This window comes from Euleptes europaea, chromosome 1 (assembly GCF_029931775.1).
Source record: "Euleptes europaea isolate rEulEur1 chromosome 1, rEulEur1.hap1, whole genome shotgun sequence".
NCBI lineage: Eukaryota > Metazoa > Chordata > Lepidosauria > Squamata > Sphaerodactylidae > Euleptes > Euleptes europaea.
Window position 1 is genome coordinate 124,845,492 of NC_079312.1, and position 26,957 is coordinate 124,872,448.

The 26,957-nt window shown below is 44.2% G+C and overlaps 1 protein-coding gene across 2 annotated transcripts in view; it reads right to left on the bottom strand.

The window, feature by feature from the left end:
• MGAT5B (alpha-1,6-mannosylglycoprotein 6-beta-N-acetylglucosaminyltransferase B) overlaps window positions 1-26,957 on the bottom strand; it is a 250,636-nt gene that overhangs the window by 42,401 nt on the left and 181,278 nt on the right. For both annotated transcript variants that reach the window (XM_056855117.1, XM_056855113.1), the window contains exons 9-11: window positions 17,183-17,314; window positions 10,375-10,508; window positions 3,517-3,647 (exon numbers count right to left, since the gene is read on the bottom strand). In XM_056855117.1, the coding sequence (XP_056711095.1) occupies window positions 3,517-3,647; window positions 10,375-10,508; window positions 17,183-17,314 (397 nt within the window). The remainder of the gene's footprint in view (window positions 1-3,516; window positions 3,648-10,374; window positions 10,509-17,182; window positions 17,315-26,957) is intronic.

The following is a 26,957-nucleotide window of genomic DNA, read 5'->3' on the forward strand; positions in this document are numbered from 1 at the left end:
TACAAGTGATCTCCAGGCGACAGAGATCAGTTCACCTAGAGAAAATGGCCACTTTGGAAGGTGGATAAGATGGCATTATACTCCACTGAAGTCCCTCCCCTCCTCAAACCCCACCCTCCTTAGGCTCCACCCCTAAAATCTCCAGGTATTTCCCAACCCAGAGCTGGCAACCCTACCTGCCACCCACTTGCTTCTTTCCTAAAGCAAATAGCCAGTCTCGGCTTTCCTTCATTTCACTGGAGCAGAAGGTGGCAAGGTGCTTCTGAAGAACTTAAGCGGCATCACCTTTGTGTCTGTGGGGCACACACTTGATACAGTTGCCTCCAGCATAGGGGGACGCTTGGTTTAGGAACATCATTTTTCAGAATCTCCCATTTTTCAACATTTTTCAGAATCTCCCAACATTTTGTGATTGGACCTATCCCTACAGCTCCCATTTTGGTGTGGCGTCTATACCCTATTTGCAAAATTCTAAAAGTTCCCATGGATTAAACCAGGGTGGGGGATGCCTAAACACATCAGAGGTCTCCATGCAAAACCTGAAGCCCTTTCTGAGCTGGGTTAGGCCTTGCCACATATACAAGCAGGTAATTGGCACGTCAAATGGTGAGACAAGTCAAAGACATTGTCAGACTATGCAATGTGTCAGAGGCAGCTGTGCTTCTGTGCTTTGCCTATCCAAAGTTGTTGCAGACCACAAGCCACAAGCAAACAAAGAAGAAACAGAGAGGGCAGTACCAACTCACAATACCCCCCCCCCAATCACATGAACACACGAAGCTGCCTTATACTGAATCCGACCCTTGGTCCATCAAAGTCAGTATTGTCTACTCAGACCAGCAGCGGTTCTCCAGGGTCTCAGGTAGAGAGGTCTTTCACATCACCTACTTGCCTAGTCCTTAACTGAAGATGTCGGGATTTGAACCTGGGACCTTCTGCATGCCAAGCAGATGCTCTACCACTAGGGTTGTCAGGTCTTCCCTCTCCTCCGGCAGGAGGCTATGGGGCTGAGGTTGGGATTACATGCCTGCGTGCACGTCACTGAAGTGCCGCCTCGCAAGGGGACTTACACCTCTTAGTTTGAGTGGTAAAGCGGCCCTTTACCACTCAAACTAAGAGTTTGAGTGATATAAGGCCCCTCGTGAGGCGGCACTTCCGGTTGTAAACTAGAAGTGCAGTGCGCGCAGTGTGTTCGTGTGTGTACACGTTTGCCCGCCGACCCTCAGGTGGTTGGTGGGCAGAGGTGTGAATTACCTGGGGTTTGCCTGCCACCACCGGGCACCTGGCAACCCTATCTACCACTGAGCCACCCCCCATCAAATTATTTATTCCATGTAACAAATGGTCCCAACATGTTTTGAGCATAAAAAACTCTTCAACTGTCCTTGGCACCTAGCGGGTTTAATGAAGAACTGAAATTGATGTCTCTCCTTTAAGGTTCATTTCACACCCAAGAGGTTGCTGCAGTTTCAGACACTTCCCCCCTCCTCTGATTTCGCCCCCATATCAGATGAGATGCTAGGCTTTCATTATCTAGAAGGAACCTGATCACTGTTAGTTTACAGGGGACCTTCCGTCTGCCAGCAAATGCTTTGTACTTATCAACAAGTGAACTACATATTTTAACAGTAAGATCAAAAGCTCTCTGAAAAGTTGAGACAATTGCTCACAGGTGAAGGCTATGTATAAGACAGGAAATGTTGAGTATATTCAAATATGACTCCATAAAAAACTACATGGAGATTATGATTTAAAACAACAACAAACTGTATTTGCATATGTGATATGTATTTGACTCTTGCATGTATCGTATTTGGATATCTGATTTTGATGTGTAAATTAGGGTGTGGCACTGGCTCTCTAGCACTAGTGATAAAATCAAAATCTGGTTTGTTTAACAAACGGCAACATGAAAGTTGCTAAAATAAACTTTATCCATAGTCCTCATCATATAATAATTCAAGTGGAATTCATTTTCGTCAAAGGAAATGGATATCCAAGGTTGAATAATAAATATGACAAAACAGTGAAGCATGGCTGTTTCTGTTATAATAAATTGGAAATATACATAGTTTCAAATGATTTGCCGTTTACTGTACCTGCAACTGGAAATACCATCAAGGGTGCACAAAAAGAAGTAAAAGGGAATAAGAATTAATTCCTGTGTATTAATCACAACCAACTAAAATGCACCAAGAATGCTCTAGGATGGTAGAATGTAAGTTATGACCAGAAGCGTGAATGAGCTTTTTCATTACTTTGGAAACCCTGACAGATAATGCCTTGACAATAGGGCCATTAAAGTACCATAGATAGTAAGCATTCATAACTGCTTTTTGAAACAAGTCACTTTAAATCCCAAGAGAATGGCCTATGATGAAGCACATTATGTGTAGTATGATTACTTGGGTTCTTCAAAGGACATCTTCAGGGGCCTCGTCATCCCAGCCTGCCCTTCAGCTTGAAGGACAAGTGATCTAAAGCACTAAGAAACAGCACGAGTGTCTATTGTCCTTTGTTCCCCCCCTCCCTTACAGCACTTCAGTTTGAAAGCTGTCTGGGTAAACACAATATATTGGATAGGATTCAAAGAGCTACCTGGATAACACACAAGAAGCTACATAGGACTTCTGGCTTTTTGCACAGAATCAGAGATCCCCACGCCATATCTAGTCTTTTTGGGGGGAAGCTTCATCAATTGTAAAAGTGATTTGCTGTGTGACGTGGTATGTGGGGGGGGGGGGGCTAGGATTCAATAAATACAGCCCCCAAATTCCCTTTGGGCATGGAGCTGCAACCTGTCATGAAACCAACCTCAGTATCAAGCTGCTGTTAGGTTTCAGGTAGAGGAGACATTCTACTTCAACTGAAGCATCCTTTCCTAAGGCCATTGAAGTTTGTGTGGTTCTAAGTACATCGGACCCGTTCTTCTATATTACAAATATTAACATGATAGAGATAAAGGAAGAGGATGGGAAAGGTGGCCTGTTAGAGCTTGCCAATGTTCACATTCTTCTTCAGTCTAAATAAAGAGCTCTGTGGCAGAAAGGGTAGCCAGCAGGAACATAAACCCTGTAATCTATAGGATTTTGCTCTTAGAGAAAAGGTTGAAGCATTAGTGCATGCATACGTGGTGTTCCGGGACAGATGTGGGGGGGGGAAGAGCCCTGGAAAAGGGCCCCAGCCTCAGCCCACCCTGTCCATACCTCCCAAAAGGAGAAAAAGAGAGCCTGCCCTGCCAGCCCCTGGCAGGAGGTGCCCGGCCAAGCTGTGCAGCCAAGTGGGGTGGGGCTGGGCGGCCCCATCATTCGTTGGGCCAGGCCCCTCCTTGGCTGGGTGTGGTGAGGCTAGGGTTGTCAACCTCCAGGTGGTGGCTGGAGATCTCCCGCTATTACAACAGATCTCCAGATGATAGGAATCAGTTACCCTGGAGAAAATGTTTGCTTTGGCAATTGGACTTTTTTCCCCCCTTTTTTTTTAAATAACCGAGTGTTTGTGCGAGTGTTGGCAGCCCACCTTCCAAATACTGGCTTCTTTCCCATATACCACCGCCATGTTGTTTGCCTTGTTGGATTTAATAAATTGCTTCTCGGTCTTGTTGAGCTCCTCAGACACAAAACCCATGAAGGAATTGTCAGGCGTATGAGCTGTGGAGAAATAAATAGCCATGAGTTTAACTCTCGTTAATGTATTAATGGGGTCCCCCAGAGGTTTCTCTCTGTCTTTGGGAACACAAGCAACCCTTTCTCAACAGAATAAACCCATCCAGAGCACTGTGAAAACAATTTTCCAAGACCCCCCACTATGGCCGCACCAAATTTTGCACTCCCTCCCACTAGACACACTACCATGTTGTTACATACAAAGAGTGCCACTGTCCTCCTACACTTCCTACCAGGATTAAAGCACAGATTTTATAATAATTCACAAGGGAACTGCTTTGTGTGTTTTTCCCCCCAAGTCAGTTCCATTAATTTTAGAAATGAGTCCTTTGAGATGTTTCACACCCTCAGTTACAGAGTTTGGTTTGCTTAATAATGGAATAAGTCATAAATGTTTTGAACTTTTCTCCTCATTAAACACTACTGAAATACGGTAGAGGGGATCATACAAAGCTGACATGGCAATTAAAAAAAGCATAACATTTGTGCTGAGAAGAGCTTTATTTCGTAAAACAATACATCTTGGCTGAAAATTTCCAGTGTGGTACAACCATTTTAAAAAGTCCAAGTGTAATCACATCATAATTCTCTGGAGTCATTTCTCAACAGCCCCCTAAATGTTCAAGAAATTGAATTACTTCAGAGCGAGATTGCTTTGGAGAATGCATTCAACCAATTGTATTGGTTTGCTGCTAATAAATGAAAGTAAACTACATGTGTAAAGTCTGGCCTCGAGTTTCCAAGCAATGTTCAAACAACTGTAATTTCTGAATGCTGAGGGGATCTTCTGCCTTTCCTTCTCTTGGGCTTTCATCTTAAGAAAGCTAAATAACCTTCTAAAAATGGGAAGCAGTGAGTTTTGGATTGTTCCTATGGAAACCATGAATTCCTCTCCGGGGTCTTCTCAGGGGGGATTTGGGGCCTGTGTAGTTCCCAACATGCTATTTTGCAGCTCTGATGTTTAAATTCACAATATTCAGAAACGACTGGGGGAAATGTTTAATCTTCAAGGACATACTACTGCTGATCTAAAAGGTCTCCTTCAAAAGAACCTCAAAGGGAAAATCCAATGTGAAAGGGCTGAATTAGAATTCCTCAAAATGTTTAACGCGATCTTGAATAAGGACCTTGATGTCCTCACTTAGTATAGGTGCTAATGTCTAATCATGACCAACCCTTTTGCAAATGTTAATAAATTTAGCTGTACCTTTATACAGTCTCTATACAGCCCTATTGAATATGCTTTATATGTCTCACACTTACCCTCAATTATATTTCACACTTATCCTTCTGTGCCTATATATCAACAGCTGGGAGAGGTTCTCGTCCACTATGAATGGATTGATTATTCTTTGATTGGTTCTTGTTTTACACTGGCCTCTCCTTGTAACTTCTCCCCCCTACACACACACACACACACACACACACACACACACAAACCTTCAGTAGGGTTGCCAACCTCCAGGTGGTGGCAGGAGATCTCCTGCTATTACAACTGATCTCCAGCTGATAGAGATCAGTTCCCCTGGAGAAAATGGCTGCTTTGGCAAGTGGACTCAATGGCATTGAAGCCCCTCCTCTCCCCAAACCCTGCCCTCCTCAGGCTCCACCCCAAAAACCTCCCGCTGGTGGCAAAGGGGGACCTGGCAATCCTATCCTTCAGTTGCCTGAACTCTAAGAATAAATTTAACTGCTATGGAAGGACACTTCATGCATCTGATGAAATCAGCTCTGTCTCACAAAAGCTTATACAGGAATAAACTCTGTTAGGCTTTCGGTTCTGCCGGACTCTTATTTAATGAGATGCTGTAGTTCTTTCTTTCTTTCTTTCTTTCTTTCTTTCTTTCTTTCTTTCTTTCTTTCTTTCTTTCTTTCTTTTTGGGAGCAAGAAAGGAGCTGCAACAGCTGTGAAAAAACACAGGAGGTAACAGCACCAGTACCAGCTGTGCAAGCAAAACTAAGGATCCTTCATTGCCAGCATTGCTCAAGGGGAAAATCGCTCCACAAAGAAGCAAAGGGAAAGTTATGCAACTGCAGGAGAACTTTCCACAGCTGGGTAAGATTTTTGGATTCCCAATGAAACTATCCGAGCAAACCCACCGTCCTCCCTAACTACATTGAGACTTCTAATCCTCACTCCATACTGTGTGTGTGTGTGGGGGGGGGGGGCTCTAGAGCGCTCAAATGTCCCTGAAGGTATCAGATTTCTGGTTGTTATGATCCTCCTAAGCCCCTTCTCTCTTTTTAACCTTCAAGCAATCCTCCTGCATTTTCTCTGTGCATTTCTCCAGCTGTTTGGTACTTTTTTTCCCCATTCCATCACAGCTACAAATGTTCAACTGCATATATCAAGGAATGGGGGGGGGGAGAGATCAGGTTTTAACATAACCACCAGTTCAGAAAACCCCGTTTGTTTCATATCTAATCTAATCTAATCCTGAAGTTATTTTTTACCATAATGCCACATCCCACACTCTTCCTGCTGTCGCCTTGCTTCTTGCTGGGTGAGGAATGATTTGGTTATCTTGGCAGCGCCCAGAGAGAGATGCTTACACTGAAATATATCCGTGCCAGTGACGAGTGTTTTGCCTTGACTATGCCAGGGAGAAGGGGGAATGCTAGGGCAGCCCAAAAACACAATTAGTAAAACAGTGGGAGTGGGACAGTCAAGGATGAAAGTTAATTAAAACGACAGGCCCAATTAAGTTGTCTTCTCCTTGGGGCATCATTGTCAAGGTTAAGGTCAGGTGGAAGGAGCAAATCTGTCCATCCTGAACCCTTGGGAAATCAACATTGAGTTGAGGGTGCCATGTGGCCCTGCCTCTAGTATCCATTCCTTTCCATTGCAAGGAGGTGAAATAGTGCACACTGCACAGACATTTTATTTTATTTTCTGCCTTCATGGCATCTTTGGGTCTTCTCCATCTTGGAAGGCTTTCAGATCAGTTCCCTGCATTTTATTCCTATCAGCTTTGAGAATGGCGCGTCCAATCCAGACAAACGATTCTGGCAACCTGTTCAACTGAGTACGGGGAAGAGGGAGTGCATCAGCCTGCATGCACAGAGGCCACGGAAACTGACCCCGTGATCATTTCGACAGCTTCCCACTCAACAAATAACTGCCTGCCTATTTTCAAAGCAAATAACGAAGGGAGACATTGGGGAGGGGGGAGGTCTGTGCACTTGTGGGACGGCTGTGTGTCACAGCACCGTAGCAAATCGTGCGATGGCTCTTTCAGCGAGCTCCTTTTTATCTGGCCTTGAATTCACAGATGGGGATTCCAGAGCTACTGTCAAGCTCTGGCCAAAAGAGAAAAGTAGGCTAGGCAGCTAGACCAGCAAAAGGCTCTTGAATAGCGTTCAGTTGGAGCAGATCAGGAGATAAGGTTTGGCCTTTCAAGAAGCGTCTGTATCAAGCTCTTCTCCTCTTGCTCTTCTCTGGCCACTTTTACATTGCTCATTCCCAGGATCTTGTCTCCCTCACTTAGTTAAATTGTGGAACTCCCTGCCCCAGGATGTGGTGATGCTGCAAACTTGGAAGGCTTTAAGAGGGGAATGGACATGTTCATGGAGGATAGGGCTACTAGTCAAAGTGAATACTAGTCATGATGCATACCTATTCTCTACAGTATCAGAGCATGCCTATTATGGTAGGTGAAACACGGGCAGGATGCTGCTGAAGTCATCTTGTTTGTGGGCTTCCTAAGTGAACAGACTGCTGGACTTGATGGGCCTTGGTCTGATCCAGCATGGCTTTTCTAATGTTCTTATGTACTTGGTAAGCATTATGTCTTTCAGAATGTAGGACAGATCTCTGCCTTGACTTGACTTTCTTTTTTTGAACACAGGATACAATGGTGATTTCCTAATCTATCCTTACAAAATTAGTAGTGCTGGCAACACTACTAGAAGAACATGAAATATACTCAGGGTCTTGAAGGAAGAGTAGGTGAACATCAAATATGTAAGGGTGGCTGATTCCACTCAGAGGATTTCCCCAGTTTTAGCCACACAACTAAGGAGGGGGTTTTATGTTTCCAGATAAGACCATCCTCTATCCCCACAAAAATAATGAAGGGCCCATTCTTTCAGCAAAAATGTCACTTTTAAAAAAATGAAAACAAACAATGTTTCCTGGCATGACACTGTTGGGATGAAAGGGAAGGTACGCTTTGTGTTGGAATTAAAGGAAATGCTGCTGCAGTTGTCGTGTTTGTGGGCTTCCTAGAGGCACCTGGTTGGCCACCTTGTGAACAGACTGCTGGACTTGATGGGCCTTGGTCTGATCCAGCAGGGCTTTTCTTATGTTCTTATGAAATGCCTCCTTTGCCACCTTCCTCTGAATTTTCACAGTGAACTTCCTGAGGGTTTTTTTTTTTTTAATTTTGGTGGTCAGGGAAACATAACCATGTAGTTACTACAGCGCAGCAATAAAAAACCATGGAGATTGGATGGGAGGGAGTAGCCAACAACAGGGGGCAGGATTGGCACCACTGTCTTGGCCAGCCCAGCACTGAAGCAGCGCCCAAATATAGGCAGATGCAGGAAGGATTTTTTTTTCTTCGTGGGTCAGGGCCAAAATCATGAGAGGGAGGGCATCTTGGCCATCTTCTGGTCATAGAGTAAAGGTCACTGGGGGGGTGGAGGGCGGTAGTTGTGAATTTCCTGCATTGTGCAGGGGGTTGGACTAGATGGCCCTGGTGGTCCTTTCCAACTCTATGATTCTACGATTCTAGTGTAATTACTACAGTATGGCAATGCAAAACAAGGGAGGGGACTGGGATGGGAGGGACTTGAAACAAGGGGAAGGGATTGGTATCAGTTTCTCGTTTGGTGCAGCAACAAACCTAAAACATGGGGAGGAATAAATTCATGACACAGTGAGATTGGGGGCAAAGGGCACCTGCCCCAATGTCTTGTTTAGTGCTGCAACTGAGTGAATGTACGGGTTGTGGTTTTCAAAGGATATAGAATTGTACTATTCTCGAGCAGTGCTACACATGTGCCAATTTTTTTAAAAGGGTGGTTGGAGAATCATTACTGTGGCGTGATGATGGGAGGGAGGGATGTGATGTGCATCTGGCGTGAGGGAAAACATGACTAATAATGGTGGGTGGGAAACCCACCCCAGTCTACTCTGTGCTGTCTGGAATCTCCGTTGCAAGTGTAAATGGTCAAACAATCGCCCTGGCAACATGACCACGATGGGGGGGGGGAACCCTCTGTGTGGAATTAGCCTGTCTTTGCCTCATGTGTCTCCTGATGGGATCTGAGTGGCAGTGGCTTTCCAGGGGAAAAATCTTGTGGTCCTGGTGCACAGTGCAAAAAGTCTGCTATAGCGAATCATGCAAACTCCACAGTAGTGATGATGACAAAAGAGGCAGGAAAGAAAATGGCCAGCATCATAATATTGTATGTGTAAAGTGCTGTCAAGTTGCAGCTGACTCATGGCGACCCCTTATGGGGTTTTCAAGGCAAGAGACTAACAGAGGCGGTTTGCCAGTGCCTTCCTCTGCGTAGCAACCCTGGTATTCCTCGGTGGTCTCCCATCCAAATACTAACCAGGGCTGACCCTGCTCAGCTTCCGAGATCTGACAAGATTGGGCTATACCATGCTGCCTTCCCTCCCCAGTATCGCAATGCCCTTAAATAAATTCCAGTATGGCTGCATTTAGAATATTGCATCCAAATTGGGTTGTTCTATTTTTTTTTTAAGGTAATGTGGAGCTAGAAAAGGAGCAAAAATAGGTGGTCATGATGATGTTGTAGTGCCTTTCTTCAAAGGAAAAGATTTGGGTAGGCTTTTCCATCCCCCCCCCCCAAAAGGACTGACATGGTAAAGGTTTATAAAATTAAACGAAATTCTGAGAATTGGATTGAGAGTCCCGTCCCCCACCCCTGGGTCTCTCACATAACACTAAAACTCAGAGGCTGTTACCGCACTTTGTATTCCCAGCGAAGTATTAAGAGTTTGAAAATGTTATAAAACTGTTTGCACTTTCTATGTGTTCCCACCGATGTATTAAGAGTTTGAAAACGTTATAAAAAATACTGTTCGCGCTTTGTTTGGCCCCTTTAGCTGTGAAGACGTCTTCCAACCATTTATAAGCCGTGGTATCCAAAAACCCTTTTAAAGCGATGTTTTTTATAACATTTTCAAACTCTTAATACATCGCTGGGAATACAAAGTGCGGTAACCCCCAGAGTTACTAGTGAAAGAATCAGGACAAACGAACAAAGTACTTCTTTACAAAATACATAATTCACTGATGGCGTTCACATTTTTCCTCCAAGGAAAACAGGGCATTGCTTACAGTTCTCCCCTCCTCTGTTTTGCCCTTTGGAGTAGGCTGGGCTGAGAGAGAGGATGACTGGGTGTGGGGATAGCAACTGACTCTGATGATTTTAAAGGGCATTAAGTCATGGAGAACAGGTCTATGGGTGCCCATTGGCCACGATGGCTAAATGGGACCTGGAAGTTCAGAACTAAATGCACCTCTGAATACTACTTGTGAGGAGGAACAGGAGGCTTCTTTCTTTCACACCACAACTGTGAGCTTCCCAGGAATTTTGGTGGGCATTGTTGAAAACCAGATGCTGGCTGAGGGGGGACCTCTGACCTGATCTAGCAGGTCTCTCCTTCCATGCCTACGTCTGACCATCACCGTTATGCCCAGATCACTCCACGATGAAAAGTGCAACAACTACTTACGAAACATTGTCATGAACTGCTTAGCATTCAGGTTCCAGTAGCCCCAGTTTGTCCGGTAGCCGTGCAGCGTGGCATATTCCTCATGATTATATGCAGGCTCTGTCCCAAAAGTGTCAATTACTCGAACACGGCACCTGTGCCAGGCATGAGGGGGGAGAAAAGCCAGTTAAGTCTTGAGAGTGGGGTTGCCAGCTCTGGGTTGGTAAATGCCTGGAGATTTTTGGGGCAGAGCCTAAGGAGGGCGGGGTTTGGGGAGGAGAGGGACTTCAATGCCATAGAGTCCAATTGCCAAAGCAGCCATTTTCTCCAGGCGAACTGATCTCTATCAGCTGGAGATCAGTTGTAATAGCAGGAGATCTCCAGCCACCACCTGGCGGTTGGCAACCCTACTTGAGAGAGACCCAAATTAAAAAATGAATTGTAGATTCGTTATCCAGAGGCATTGTATGGGCTGCAGATTTAAGAAACCTCTGAGGGCCCTGGGATTCCTTACGGGCAGAGATAGACCCCTCGCATCAAGGACCAGGGACCATTAACATCCTTGCTACTGGTGGGTAGCACTTCGGACCCCGAACATGACCTCTGGGACAATAAACTGAGACAAAGTCAGCTGTGTCTTGAAGCAGATCAGCCCAGACAATCAGAGCTGAACTTGAAGGAGGGCAGGATGCTTTTACAGCATAAGAAATCAAGGTTTAGACAAAGGTGTCAAATGGCATAGACAAATGAGGTATAGGAATTGCTAGTATAAGAAAAAGCAACCTAACGGAACAACTCTAGCTGAGCAGTGTTGACTGCTGGCCACTCAAGTACCTTTAGCCAAAGGAAACTTTTATACAGGGTGAGTATCCCTTATCCGGACTGCTTGGGACCAGAAGTGGTCCGTATTTTTGATCTTTCTATATTTTGGAATATTTTGGAATTTTTGCATATACATAATGCGATATCTTGGGGACGGGACCCAAGTCTAAACATGAAATTCATTTACATTTTATATATGTTTTATATATACTTTACACACATAGCCCGACTGTAATCTTACACAATATTTTTAAATAATTTTGTGCACGTTGAACCATCAGTGGCGCTGCTGAGGGCCTGTGAGTAATGCTTGCATGCCGGCTCAAAACATCTGTCCAGATATCGGACATCTGGATAAGGTATACTCAACTTGCACACCACTAAATCAATGCATGGAGATAAGTCCATCAGATGCACTTCCCTGGGGACAATAGGACTTGATTTTCATGGTACCTGTAAATCAGTTCCTCCTTGACAAATAGGGCAGGTAGAAGATAGTTGTACGGGAATCTGCATTTTAATCTTTTTTTTTCCTCTTCCTGATCAAGGGCAACCTTTTATCACATGCATTGGTATATGTACAGTAAAGTGTAAGTTGGATGATGAATGGGTACATTGCTGCAAACATTTGGATGTGCTTTCCTGCTCATCCCACTTCCAACTGCTACCTCGCTACATATTTTGTTGCAAATCTGCTGAATACAGGCAGCATGAAATCAGCAGCATGAAATTGTTAAAGCAACCCTGGGTGGAGATAATGCAAGATCAGGCTAGCTGCTGACTAGCAACACCTCTGTTAGTGCTAGCCAATCTCTCCAGATGCTTATCCTCTGGGACAATGTGTTCTCTTTTAGCACTGTACCAATGCTACACACATCATGTGATATTGCCTGTTCCTAACACAGGGAGAACATGTGAGTAGCCTTGCTATTGAGGGTCTTGCTGAGTGTGGGAAACTCCCTTTTTCCTGCTAACTTTTAAAGTTTATAACTATACCAAAATAATGAAAACAGGAATTTTAGTGTGATGTACCTACCCTTGAATCTGTAGCCAACATCATAAGTAGGGCTGTGGATTCGGTAAAAACCCAACTGAAAAATGCAAATTCAGTAAAATTTGGGTTCGAGTTTACTGAGTCCGCAAAATCCAGGAGGTTGGCAAAGCCGAATTTGCCATTCCTGAGAAAGCCGAATAAAAATCCGGCTTTTTCGGAAACATCTTTCTGCTGCTCCTGGGGTGGGGGCATTTTTGCAGTTTGAGGTCCCAAATTTTCAGGGTACTAGAAGAGATTCTCATTGCAAGAACCCCCAAGTTTGGTAAAGATTGGGTCAGGGGATTCGGAGTTATCTGGATACATTGTATCTCTATGGAGGTGCGGGCAAACTTTCCCACCGTTTAAAGCCCAGCTTCTTCAATGAGATACATTGCAAAGATCACACTAAAGCATCTGAACACAGCCACTTTGCCGATGCATTTCAATGGAGGAGAATGGAGGCGACCCCTTCCAGACCCCATAACTCCAGACCCCCTGACCCAATCTTTACCAAACTTGAGGGTTCTTGCAAAGAGAGTTCCTTCTAGCTACCCAGAAAATTTGGGACCTCTACCTGCAAAAATGCCCCCCCAGGAGCCGTGGAAAGCCCCCATAGGGTTTAAACGGCTGAATTTTTCAGGAAACCCGAATTTAAAGCTGAATTCCTACCTTTACCGGTATAGGAAATTCAGCATTCGGGTTTTCCTGGGGGGTGGGGGGGGGAATGGCCAATAAACCCGAACCCGAATTTTACCAAAAAAAAAAATTCAACAGCCCTAATCATAATATCTAGCTATCTACACCAAGTTTCCTCCAAGGAGCTCATGGTGATGTACGTGATTCTCTCCTGCACAGTAGGGTAGGGTGAGTGAGATAAACTGGCCCAAGGTCACCTGGTGAGCTTCATGGAGAAACAGGGATTTGAACCCAGATCTCCTGAGTGCAACATCTAACTGCTGCACTAAACCAGAGCATATGTCGAAGAATAGTTGTTTTTTATATGACGATTTTCTCTACCTTTTTAAAAGGAGAATCAAACTGGCTTACAATTGCCTTCCCTTACTCTCCCCACAACAGACACTTTGTGAAGTAGGTTGGGCTGAGAGAGTTCAGAGAGAGCTGTGACTAGCCCAAGGTCACCCAGCTGGCTTCATGTGTAGGAGTGGGGAATCACACCCAATTCTCCAGATCAGAGTCCACCTCTCTTAACCACTCCATCATGCTGAATAGGTAATATGTAGTTATTCAGTATATATGAATGGCCACCCTGGATCAGAACAAAGGTCCAACAAGTCCAGGGCCCTGCTTCACGCAGTCGGCCTGGAAGGACTGCAAGTCCAAGCATTCTCTTGCTGCCTCTCAGCACTGGTATTTCAGCAAAGCTGGTTCTATAGGGTCCTTTGTGTTAGGGTTTGCAGGAAGCACATCTAATTTCCTCCTCCCCTACAATTCCTGTTTTCCCTTCTCTAGCAGCTCGTATAGTCTCTCCCCTCTTTTTCTAGCTTCCTTCTCTCCTTTCCACCCACCAGCCAAACTATCTTTACCTGGCCCCCATTTCAGCTTTCCTTCCCCTGGCTGGGCCAAGTGACATGGCAGAAAACCTGCAAGGACTTGTGGAGGGCTTTCCCCTGCACTCCCCTCCCCATACTATTTCCTCTTTTCCTCCTCCTGGCAGTCCCATATCATCACCTTTCCCTGCTTCATTCACCCCTTCCCACTCACCAACCAACCTACCCTTTTACCTGTCCCCCCATCTTTAACTGTATTTGTTATTTACTTCCTTTATACCCCACCTTTCTCCACCATGGGGACCCAAAGCAGTCCTCTCCTCCATTTTATAATCACAACAACCTGGTGAGGGAGATTAGCGACTGTTCAAATGGCACTCAGCAAGCCTAGTGGCTGAGTGGGGATTTCAGTTCAGGAGGGTGGGGTTTAGAGAGGGGAGGGACTTCAATGCCATAGAGTCCAATTGCCAAACGGCCATTTTCTCCAGGTGAATTGATCTCTATTGGCTGGAGATCAGTTGTAATAGCAGGAGATCTCCAGCCACCACCTGGAGGCTGGGAACCTTAGTAACCACTATACCACAATGGTACTCAGCTGCTCTTGCTAAAATGCTAGAAATCCTGAAACCAGCTTATAACACTGATTGGGGGGGAGAGAAAGAGAACATGTATAAAGAAAGCATGGGAATACCCTTCCCCCATCCCCAACCTGGCTGACTGTAGAAAGAAAATTGATTTATAATAAAAGCAATAACTCTGCTTGCTCTTTTTTCTCCCTCTTAAAATTGTGCAGGATAACAGGCAGGATAGAAGAAGGAGTAATAAATAGGAGGACTAGCAAGGCTAAATTAAATCACAAAACGTTGCTAGCTGCTGATCTGGCAAGAGGTTATGGCTTTTGTCGCTCTCATCGCTGAAGAGGAGGCTGCTGTGTCTCGGCCTGATCCACCCCTCTGCCTGCCTCTTTCTCTGATCTCATGATGTTTGCAGGACGCACCTGCAGAGGGCCAATGCAATATTGACACCAGCTCACATGCACCCCCCAAGAGTCCTCTGCAGAAAGCCACGTTAGCATGATTTTATTTAAAGAAGTAGTACATGAGATTGCTCTTTCGCCTCCACAGGCATAGCTCAGCATGTGACGGTGGCAGCTGGGAAACAGCAAGGGGGCCATTCTCTGGGCAATTACCAGCTGTCAGAGCCATGGAGATAAACAAGATGGGGGAAGGTCTGAATCCTCAGGATGTACTAGAGGTTTACTTTGGGATGCCTGGTTCAAAGGAAAAGGTGAGGCTAAACATTTGAGGGGGTTTCAGGTTCAATTCTGTTTGGTTTTTTTTTAATAAGGGTAAGTGGCTGTTCTTGTAAAGATGGGTGGAAAGCCTTTTAATCTGCTCAAAAGGCAAACAGCAGCTAACGAAAGGAAATCAATTTAGATAAAAACCTTGTAATGCCCTTAACATTAGGGTTGTGCATATCGATACACCCAAACCAAAAATTAACCTGAAATTAGCTGTTTTGGCAATATTCGGGTTTCGGTTTTACCGACTGCCAAAACCTGGGAATCTCCTCAAAGCCAAATAAGCGATTCCCGAAAAAAACAAATAATTATTTGGCTTTCTTGAGTTTGGCTATTTGCCTTTGCTCAGATGCACAGTTCTGTGCTTTCTCCCATTTTTCTATTTTTTTTTTAATGGTTTTGTTTTGAGGTTGAGGGTCGTGTAATCAGAGCAAACTTGGTCTGACCAACTATTCAATGGCTTAATCTGGATAAAGCATAAGGGTTTTTTAAAAGACAGAGCTCACATATTCCCATCCAGAAGGATATACCCTCCAACTAAAAAACGCCAGCTTCTTCAGCTGCTTGTTGGGCTTCTGAAAAAGACTCCTCCCCTGTGCGGATGAGTAATCTCCTTCACAAGAGCTGTGCTCATTACTTTGGCTGGCTCCGATATCACCCCCCCCCCCGAAAACCTGCTCTGAAACTGAAGGTCGCCCTGAGTAGAGGCTTCATTTCCCTGCACTGTGACCATCTCTTGAAATCAGAGTTTTGATAACCATAATAAAGGACTGTTCACAGGATGTAATTTGCCACCCAAATAAATGTTTTCCATGCCTTATTTTTCTTGCATTTAAGCTGTTTTCCTCAGTTTGGAAGCTAATTTGCATGGACATCATGCTATGTGCCCCAGATATGAAGGGAGCCCCCAGACTTTGAGGTGCCAGCCTGTCAATTGGCTCTTTCTGCCAGTCCTCAGCAATGCTGAACTTCTGAACCAGAAAACCGATGGACAGTTCGGCTCACAAATGCCTGGAGAATGGGGGTGACCTCTTGGCAGGCCCATAAAATTTATATTTTTATCCTGCCATTCTTCCAGGGAGCTCTGGGAAGTGTGCATACTCTCCATTTGATTCAAGGTGAGTTTCATAGCCAAGTGAAAATTTCAACCTGGCTCTCCACATATCTGGAAGACAAAGGTTTGAATCCCCACTCTACCTTGGAAGCTTGCAAGGTTACCTTGGGCAACTTGCTCTCTCACAGCCTAAACTACCTCACAGAGTTGTTGTTGTGAGGATAGAATGGAGGAGAGGGAAATGACATTCTAAGATGCTTTGGGTCTCCATCAGTGAGAACAACAGGGAATAAATAAATAAATTATGGGAGGGATTGCCTTTTATTCTGCCTTTCCAGCAAGGGATTATATCTGCCTCTTAGCTAGAAAATGTGGCTGGTAATATGTTAAAATGCCATTGGAACTGGTTGTGGTCTGAGACTCAAACTACTAATCTTTCCCCCATGAATGGAAAAGCAGCTTGCGGGGCATGGTTACGAGTGGACAAATGGCTGGAAAAGAAAGGGTCAAAGCAATCTCTGTGCCTGCACTGTTCCTCTACAATTCTTCTTGCTGTCAGTCCAGATCTCAGAGGCTGCTGTCTGCAAAAGGGGATGGATCATGCAACTGAGCACCATGTGTAGTTTAAGCCACAATGGATTCTAAAAAGATGATGAGAATGGCTGGCTGGAACAGCATGGATAGGGTTGCCAACCTCCATGTACTAGCTGGAGATCTCCTGCTATTACAACTGATCTCCAGCTGATAGAGATCAGTTCACCTGGAGAAAATGGCCGCTTTGGCAATTGGACTCTATGGCATTGAAGTCCCTCCCCTCCCCAAACCCCACCCTCCTCAGGCTCCGCCCCAAAATTCTCCAGATATTTCCAACCTGGAGCTGGCAACCCTAAGCGTGGATGACACTAAAGAAAGGCTCCAACACATTGCAGTGCTAGAGGGACTATGCTGATGTCTGGGACAGCAAGGATTGCTGTACTTCGTTGGGCACAGCAGAGATAGAGAAAAACTGCACAACCCTGTCTGTCCCATCAACTTCATTTTGACCAGCTGAATTTTACACACACACAAAACACGAAGGAGGGGGGGGGGAACCCCAGCCCAGTTCTTCTTACCTGTACTTCTTAAAGGAGAGCCCCATGTGTTGCTTCATTTGCTGCAGCCCATGGTAATCAGTATAAATGAGGTCAAAGGGCAACGGGACTGTCAAGGGGCAATTCCCTCTGCCCGGAGGCACCCCTAAGTTACTGGAAGGAACCATGGAAAAGATTATCAGCATTAAGGTCAAAGGAAGGGAGCGAGAGTATACGTTGGAAAATACTGGGGTTTACCGCACCTGTATTCCCAGCGATGTATTAAGAGTTTGAAAACGTTATAAAAAATACTGCTCGCACTTTGTTTGGCCCCTTTAGCTGTGAAGACGTTTTCCAACCATTTATAAGCCATGGTATCCAAAAACCCTTTTAAAGCGATGTTTTTTACAACATTTTCAAACTCTTAATACATCACTGGGAATACAAAGTGTGGTAACCCCCACTGGCGTGTGGAAACTCTTTGCCATTGTACAAAAAGCCAGTCGCTTCTGATTAAATGAAACACATCAACTTTCAATCAAACAGCAGACTCTTTTTTTCGGCACAGTGCACTGAATTAAACTGTGGAACTCCCTGCTTTGAAGTGTTGTGAAGCCTGATGGTATAACTAGCAGGGACGAGACAGACCTGCGGAAGAGGGATCTATCAGCGCCCCCTGCTACTTTTCTAAAGCCCCATTCACTTGTGCCATTAGCAGAAACACTTCCCTGTGGTGGGATTCCAAACCCTGTGGTTGAATGTGTATGCATACAATTTTCAGTTTTCAATTTCAAATACCTTTCTTGGCACAGTACAATTTGCAGTATATAAAAGGATAAAAGTTAAAGTAAAATAAAAGTAATATAAATCATTCCTTAATGTTGTGATTCTACTTTCGACTAGATTCCCATATGGATACTGAAAGAGCACGATGGGGACAATCACATGGGCCCTTTCTACCCAGTCATCACTGGTGAGGAAGGACGGTGATGATCATGTTGAAGGGTCACCACAACTGGCAATGCCTACTCAATTCCAGTAGCTGCACACATACCACAGCAGCATAGGGTCTTGCCATGGAGAATTAGCTCCCACATCGCAAGCATCTTCAGAGTAAGGTTTCTTGGGAGAACATTTCCCCCCCTCCCCCTAACAACTAAGCATAAACGAAGGCCATTTATGCTTAGTTATTAGCTGCGCAATCCCTGCAGAACTGCAGCACCGGAATCTAGCACCGATGAAACCCTGCCTTCCTTTTCTGTGCCAGCTGTGCGCGCACGTGATTTGCAAGGGCCATGAGGTTGAGCATCTGGGATGAGGGATGTCAGGATACGGTTTGCTATGGATAGCACGTGAATGATAAGTTGAGGGCTGCGGCACAGTAAGCTTTGCAATTACTGCGTTGGGGTCTACTGCAGCTGTCACCAACTGCTTGCTCCAAGGAGCAAGGTCATTCTGCTTTCTGGGTGCCTCAGCTAGTGCATCTGTGTGGGCTCTTTGCAGGCCCAGGAAAAAATGCCGGTTGCCATGGCCGGGGGGACAGAGCTCCCATGGCAGGGCTGGCCAGGGCTGGTGATGAATTTTTTTAAAAAAAACTACAGTCAGTAGCATTTCAGGGGGGAGGGACTATGACGTTCCACATTTTTACTGATGATTTCTTCATAGCAGAAATTTACTCCTGCTACTCCTGGAATTTCTTCGGGGCAATAAGCACCCATGCATAGGGTTTTGAGATGTTTCACAGAGCTTGGAGGAATACGGGCCCATCACTTCCGACCTTATGCTACTTCCTGCCTTTCTCCCATACCTCAGTTTATTATTTTACAGTTTATTTTTCCACAAAACCAATCGCCTCAGCACTTCTCATCTCCTACCTCTGTGCTTTGGGGTCACATCAAAAGTCCCTGAGGAATCAGAAGATGTATAAATCCAGTCAGGCCAATTACTGGAAATGTCAAGACACAGAAGGTACCTTTTTCCACATGTGGTGGACTTGTGAAAAAAGCCAAAAATATTGGAAGAAGATTCATTGTGAACTCCAAGCTATGTTAAGAACTACTTTTGAGCCAGAACCAAAATACATGTTGTTAAATATGGTTCCACCTCAAATTGACAACTTACAGAAAGAACTTTATCTATATGCAATTTCAGCTGCCAGAATTATCTTTGCCAGAAACTGGAAACTTTCAACAATATCAAAAATATCAGAGTGGAAGGACAAACTTTATGAATTTGCTTTAATGGCCAAGCTTACAAATCAAGTAAACATGAAACCTTCTGATTTATTCCAAGAGAGATGGAAGCTGTTCTATCAATATTATTGATTTCATTATGTTTATCTTAAAATGATATTAGAGCTTATAGTAATATACAGTAATATATACAGTATAGTAAGTCATATCTTAAATCATATTGTAAATATCCACTTGCAACTTTACATATAGATATGTCTCACTGTGTTATTATGTTTATCACAATCTAATTTGGGTCATAACTGAGTTTGTGTAATAAGAAGAGAAGAAATGAAGAGAAGAAGAGAAGAAAAGAAGACAGGATAAGAAATGTTGAAAACATTCGATATTATTTTTAACAGGCAGTTTTTAATGTATTAGTGAGTTTATTACAATATATTCTGGGTGCCAAGGAAGAAAAAAGAAGAAGAAATTTTGAATGTATTGTATATAATTCTTCCCCCCACCTAATTTTCCCCCTCTCCTTCTCCTTTTCTTTCAAATTACCTTTTTTTAAAATATTAACAAATATTTTTAAAAAGTCCCTGAGCAATCATCTGCTAGAGAACAAGTTCTCCTATCGTCATGTTAGCTGTCCATTGATTATTCTTTCTGAAAGGAGCTTAAAGTGGTATATGCGGAACTTCTCAGGTTTATCCTCAGAACAACCCTGTGATGTAGGCTAGGCTAAGAGATAATAAATGGCTCAAGGTCACCAGGGAGCTTAATGGCTGAATGAGATTTGAACCCAGGTCTCCCCACTCTTGGTGCAACACTATAACTACTACACAACCTTAGCTTACAATACATACTCTCACATTAGAGTGGTAACTTCTAGTTAGCCAGGGTAGCTAGCCAATGCAAATTTTCCTCATATCTTCTCCCCCTCAGCTTATTTCTTAGCAGCATGCTTATTCAGACATTTATTTATTTAGATGTCTAGCCTGCCCTATCCCACAGACTCAAGGCAGGTTCCAGTACGACATACAAAGACACCTGTTGCCCCTCCAAAAAGCTTCCTAATCCAGTTCATTTTCAAAAAAACGAAAAATAGAATTACCCTGTTTACCTGAAAGAAAGACAAGGTTGTTTTCTACTTGTGCCGTGAAGAAAAAAAAAGGGGGGGAGAGCTCATTCAATGTGCATACAAGTTACAGTCATGTACAGTAATAAAAAACCTTCTTAAAGGAGACAGTCCTACATTCAGGGTTGTCTGCCTTTCAGGTAAATATGGTAAAACCTCCCATTTCTTTTATTCCTGCTACCACACCCCATCTTACCTTCAACACAAACCCAGGACACAAGCCACTCATCCTCAATCTGGACAAGGGAAGGGTCCGCATTTAGCATTAGTGCCAGGGCAAGAGGTCATGTACTTTCTTGGGCACCAGTTCTGCCAACACTCAGAAAAGCTTAGATGGAACTGATGAAGGACCATGCTACATTCTGGAACCAGCAAAAACAAGGATTTTCAATTTATGGTGACTTAGCTGGGAATAAGTGCTTGCAGCTGCTTCATTGCTCTTGTCACAAGGAATAGAAGCTCCTGTACTGTGTAGAACTGGAAAAGGCCGGCAGTGGCTACGATAGGCTGTGGTTTTATGACTTGTAATTTAAGTTCACTTTTATGGGCAATTTTATGCTAAGTGGCTGGCTGGGAAGATGACATGAAAAGAAAGTCTCTTGTGTCTGACAACCACCTAAAAATATAAATAAAATGAAGCAACGCAGAAGGGCTCAGATGCCCATTATGGAGTCTCAGGTCGGCTTGCAAGAGCTTTTCTGGCCCTTGGTGAGTATCTGGTAAACTTCAGCACTAAAGAACGAAGGTGTTAAATCAAAGAGGAAAGCAAGAAATTGGTCCCTTACCAATGCCCTGATGGTCAGCTTGGAACAGCATTAAGCATAACTGGGGGAGAGGAAAAAGGAGGTACCTTGGCCCCTGCTCTGCGACTCACAGCCCCACTTGAGAAGTAGGGGAGGTTTCTTCGCCTCTACTGTACTTAACTGTTGTTCCTGCAACAATGCAGATGTTAATGGGCACATAAGCTTTCTATAGGAGCCCCGTGGCGCAGAGTGGTAAGTTGAAGTACTGCAGGCCAAGCTCTGCTCATGACCTGAGTTCGATCCCGACGGAAGTTGGTTTCAGGTAGCCGGCTCAAGGTTGACTCAGACTTCCATCCTTCTGAGGTCGGTAAAATGAGTACTCAGCTGGCTGGGGGTAAAGGGAAGATGACTGGGGAAGGCACTGGCAAACCACCCCACAAACAAAGTCTGCCTAGGGAACGTCAGGATGTGACGTCACCCCATGGGTCAGGAATGACCTGGTGCTTGCACAGGGGACCTTTACTTTTAGGAGCCCCGTGGCGCAGAGTGTTAAGCTGCGGTACTGCAGTCAAAAGCTCTGCTCATTATCCAAGAAGTAGGTGCTTGTATATTTTGAGCAGTTTTCCATCATTCCATCAGTTTTCCATCATTGACAGATGCTGCTACCATTCTCATACGAGACGTTATCCATCACAGATCTTGCAGTGAAACATTTCCATACTTCACACTTTTGCCCCACAACTTACTAGCCTGTCCTTCTACACCCCCACTGCCCTATTCACAATACATCTCTTGTAGAGGGTCTCAGGATGAATAACACAATTTCCCAGGGTCAGCCTTACCATTAAGCCAAAATTAAGATTCTTAGGTCATTTATGCATGGGTACTTTCACTCACGTTCACCCACGGTCTGTCTCAGTTCCTTGAAGTTATGTATGAGTTTTCTGTCCATTAGAGATTACCTCACTGCCAGCCCTCACAAATCCTGGACCTTCCCATTCCTCTGTTAACCCAATTCTTCCCTCTCCCCTGAGGTCAGCCTGGGTGAAATCCCCATGCATAAGGCAAAGCGTGGGACACTCAAGCTTGGTTTCTCTCACAGCCAATTACAAAGCAGCATGTAAAGAGGTGGGGATTCAAATGCTTTCTGATTCCTCAGAGCTCTTTCTGAGCAGGAGAAAGGCTTTTTAAAACCAAGGCTTGGATTCCCCCCCCCTTTCAGATTGATTTGTACATATCACAAAGATAACCTGGTCCAGGATGTTCGGGTTTCCTTAATTTTAACCACTGCAACTCCCATCATCATTCTGGGGTTGGTGGCCACTTTTCAAACATGTAGCATTATTTTGTGATGAGTTATGCCTATTACAAACGGAGACCCTTACCTTCCATTGCAAACAGAACTGGAAGGGGGTTGTCTCAAGATAACCTGGGCCAGGATATTCCCATACCTTTAGTTTTTGGCCCTGGGCTGGGACATCCACAATGATCCTGAAGCTGGTGGCCAATTTTGAGATTCCTAGCTTTATTTTCCGATGAGTTATGCCTGCCACAAATGGACAGTTGGATGGACACACTGATTCTTTTATTACTATAGATTCATGGTAATAACAAGCCAAGTGATTTATTTTGTTATGATATTTGGTTAGGATCAGGGTCATATGAGGGGAGCTTTGTCCAGGGCCCGTGGTTGCTCTTGGTAGCCCTGTTTAGCAGAAGGTAGTGGTTTCATGGAAGGCTACTCCTCCCCACTCTTCCCAGTAAGCAGCAGGTGACAGAAAATAGTGGCAGCCATGTGACCATTTTGGTAACAAACACACTCCCAAGTCTTTTTCATTTTTTTTAAATCCCCCTCCTACTAATTATAGATTAGTGGGAGATTCCTCTGAGAAGGAAAATAATTTCTGACAAAAAATGAATTTGAGGAATAGGTGGATGACAAGGAATGAGTGGGAATACTGTCTAGGTTGGCAAGAGTATGAGAGGAAATTCACAATGGTGGTTGCAAGGGTGCTGGAGCTGTCTTTTGCGGTTTTCACAGCATCAGTGAGTATAAACGTTCCCTTAGAACTGGCCCTAATGTAACAGGTTTTCAGACATTTAAAAAACTGGCCCAACAAGCTCATGTTTTCTCACAACTCCATTTCGTCACTCGACGCTGCCACCAAATTCGCCAGGGGACAGAGAGCTATGGTGGAGGGGGTGCCGGCCTTTACACATCTGAAGCAATGAGTTAAAATGAAACCCCTCACTTAAAAAAAAAAGACACACAGAGGTAGGCAGAGAAGGGACTTCCTTTAAAACCTTTAAGAATCTTCTTCAAGGTCATTTATGCATGGGAGTTTTACCTGAGGTTCGTTGCTCGCTGGACCCACACTTTCCGGTTGGGAATCTGTGCACCAGCAGTCTCCAAGCTCAAATCAAGTCCCCGCCCCTTTAAATGCTTCTTTGTAATTGGCTTACTTTGGAGAGCTTACTGTGAGAGAAAATTCTCCCTAAAACCCAATTGCTGTATTAAAAAAGCATTTTAAGAACAAAAAAACAAAAAACGGAGCAATCTGAAAGGGGGGGGAATCCAAGCCTTGGTTTTAAAAAGCCTTTCTCCTGCTCAGAAAGAACTCTGAGGAATCAGGAAGCATTTGAATCCCCACCTCTTTACACGCTGCTTTGTAATTGGCTGTGAGAGAAACCAAGCTTGAGTGTCCCACGCTTTGCCTTATGCATGGGAATTTCACCCAGGCTGACCTCAGGGGAGAGGGAAGAATTGGGTTAACAGAGGAATGGGAAGGTCCAGGATTTGTGAGGGCTGGCAGTGAGGTAATCTCTAATGGACAGAAAACTCATACATAACTTCAAGGAACTGAGACAGACCGTGGGTGAACGTGAGTGAAAGTACCCATGCATAAATGACCTAAGAATCTTAATTTTGGCTTAATGGTAAGGCTGACCCTGGGAAATTGTGTTATTCATCCTGAGACCCTCTACAAGAGATGTATTGTGAATAGGGCAGTGGGGATGTAGAAGGACAGGCTAGTAAGTTGTGGGGCAAAAGTGTGAAGTATGGAAATGTTTCACTGCAAGATCTGTGATGGATAACGTCTCGTATGAGAATGGTAGCAGCATCTGTCAATGATGGAAAACTGCTCAAAATATACAAGCACCTACTTCTTGGATAATAAATAGTACCTGAGGCATTTTGCTTTTGTGTTGTTGTCTTTTCACAGATTAGGGAGGGAGGAAGGTGAGTCCTTAGGAGGTGGAGGTTTAGTGGCTGAAAGCTGTTAGCAAGGTCTCAGGTGGATAACAGACATGTATATATTGTATAAATTTCAGCTTCTGTTGCCTGTTAAAATTACATTTTTGGTGCAGAGATGAGGTTCATTATTTATTTTCTTTCTTCTTTCTGGGAAAGAAGCTCGACTGGGCCACAGAGCCAGCAGATGCAATTCAAGATTGCACAGGGGAAGACAGGAAGGTTATCGCTACCAAGGAGTCGTGTGATAACATTTATCTCTGTGTTTCCAGAAGAGAAAGGGTAATCGGCCCACAGCTCCATGACCTGCAAGGCAAAGGAATTTCAACCACAGTGGGTTTGTATTACACAGAGGATGACTAAAGGAAGGAATCACAGAAGGCTGTTTGAACTGCAGGTCCTTTTCTCGATAACAAAGGAAAGCTACTATCATGCTCTGTATTGTGCCACCAAAGCAGTAGCTGCTAACATGTGCTAGGGAATGGGTGGGGACTAGGGTTGCCAACTCCGGGTTGGGAAATACCTGGAGATTTTGGAGGTGGAGCCTGAGGAGGGTGGGGTTTGGAGAGGGAAGGGACTTCAATGCCATAGAGTCCAATTGCCAAAGTGGCCATTTTCTCCAGGCAAACTGATCTCTATCGGCTGGAAATCAGTTGTGATAGCAGGAGATCTCCAGCCACCACCTGGAGGTTGGCAACCCTAGTGGGGAGATGGAATTTATTGTAGTATCACTCTTAGTTTGCTCCAGTTCTAATTTTTCAGATGGTAGGTGCAAAATGGTCATAGAAACAGAGTGGGAAAGGTACACAAAAGAGGGGAGAAAAATTATTAGGAATGCAATCCGTTTGTTTCTTCTAAAAGAAATGAACAGAACAGCCGCCAACTTTATAAAGTTGTGGTGAGGATGAATCTACATTGTCAGTGGCAAGATTTGTTTCAGTCCTTATATCCCTCCAACACTAGATATATGCTGCTCAAGATCAATTGATCAAAGAGCTTCTAAGGGATAAAAGGAAAGGAAAGGTGAGGATGAATGAAACCAATCTTGTAAAATATTCAGCCAAGCACTTTGCCCCTTTAAGATTCTGGCTGGAAATCCATTGGAAAATAACTGCTTGGCAATTCTGAAGTTGCCCAGTCATTTACCAAATTCATAGGACTCCACTGCACAGGAATTTACATTGCATGATTGCCGAAGAAAAAGAAAGGTACAGACTTGAGATGAAGTTTCTGTACCGTAACCACAAACACCAGTTACAGCCTGCCTCTCCAATCTGTGCTTCTGTCAAAAAATCAGAGACCAGTTCTTCAGCTGGTGCAAAATTAGTATCACTTCCACGCTTGCGATGAAGCTGTATTGAACCATGCCATCTAGAGATCTGGCCCTGTGAGTCTTCTACAGATGAAAAGCTCTGCATTTGCTGGTGGTCTCCATTTATCTTTCTCTTCAGGTAATATGTTCGAACTTGAAGACTGATCTCCTTTCAGCCTGCAGCTTCAAGTTTCTTTTCTACCAGTTCCTTCTTATATTTAAACATTCTCTATCCCGGCTTTCATCATCTGCCAGTTAAGTCACCTAATTTTCTACTAAACCCAATTTCACTCATGGTTGGAGTGAAATCTTGGCAATTTTTCCTCATGCCATGTACTATTAATGGCGCTTGAAATTATGCAAATAAAATTGAACACAAATGCTTTCTTCACTGAGAGCTTAACAGATTTGTTTGGAGGTGGGGATGGGGGTAACGATTTTTTGCATTCAGGACCAGCCAGTTCTGAAAACTTAATCTGAAGAAGATGATGATGATGATGTGAGTGGTGAAATCAGCTTGTGATTGAATTCCCTTGAATCTCCTTTCCCACAGAAGCGGCAAGCCTCTTATGAACCGTTCATTAATTAAGATTGCTCTGGGAAGTGCTATAACACAAAGCAGATGAGCAGGTGAGAGCCGGCAAAATGAGGCTGGGTTGGCTTTTATTAAATAAGAAACAAAATGAGTGATGGTTGACATTGTCTCCCCTTTAATTAAGCCAGTTAAAAGCATTGTGTTCATCTATACAGCAAATCTGTATAGTTGTTTTGGGTTGTTTTTGGACATCTGTCTTGAACAGCTGCACAACTATCCCAGAATAAATCTGCAGAAGGCTTTTCTCTTGCTATTTTCCCCTTATAGGTAATTTAATCAACCAAGGGACCCATTTTCTAGCTGAGACAACAGATTCAGATTACAGTGGGTTATCTTCACATCCCATTGACCTATTTTCAAATTAACCTGAGTTTTGCTTCCAGGCTATTGCTCCCTGAGCTAAAAGGTCCAGAATGAAATTGATCTAGGGGGACCTCTGCTTCCTTCTACAGGACTGGCTAATATACTAGCATTAATTGCATTTCTGCTGCTAACTGTAAGAGGTGATACTGGAAGGGAGACGAAGAAAGGACTGCATAAGCTGATGACATGGAATGCCTGTTGTTTTTTAAAGATCGGTGGTGCCTTACTATGACAGT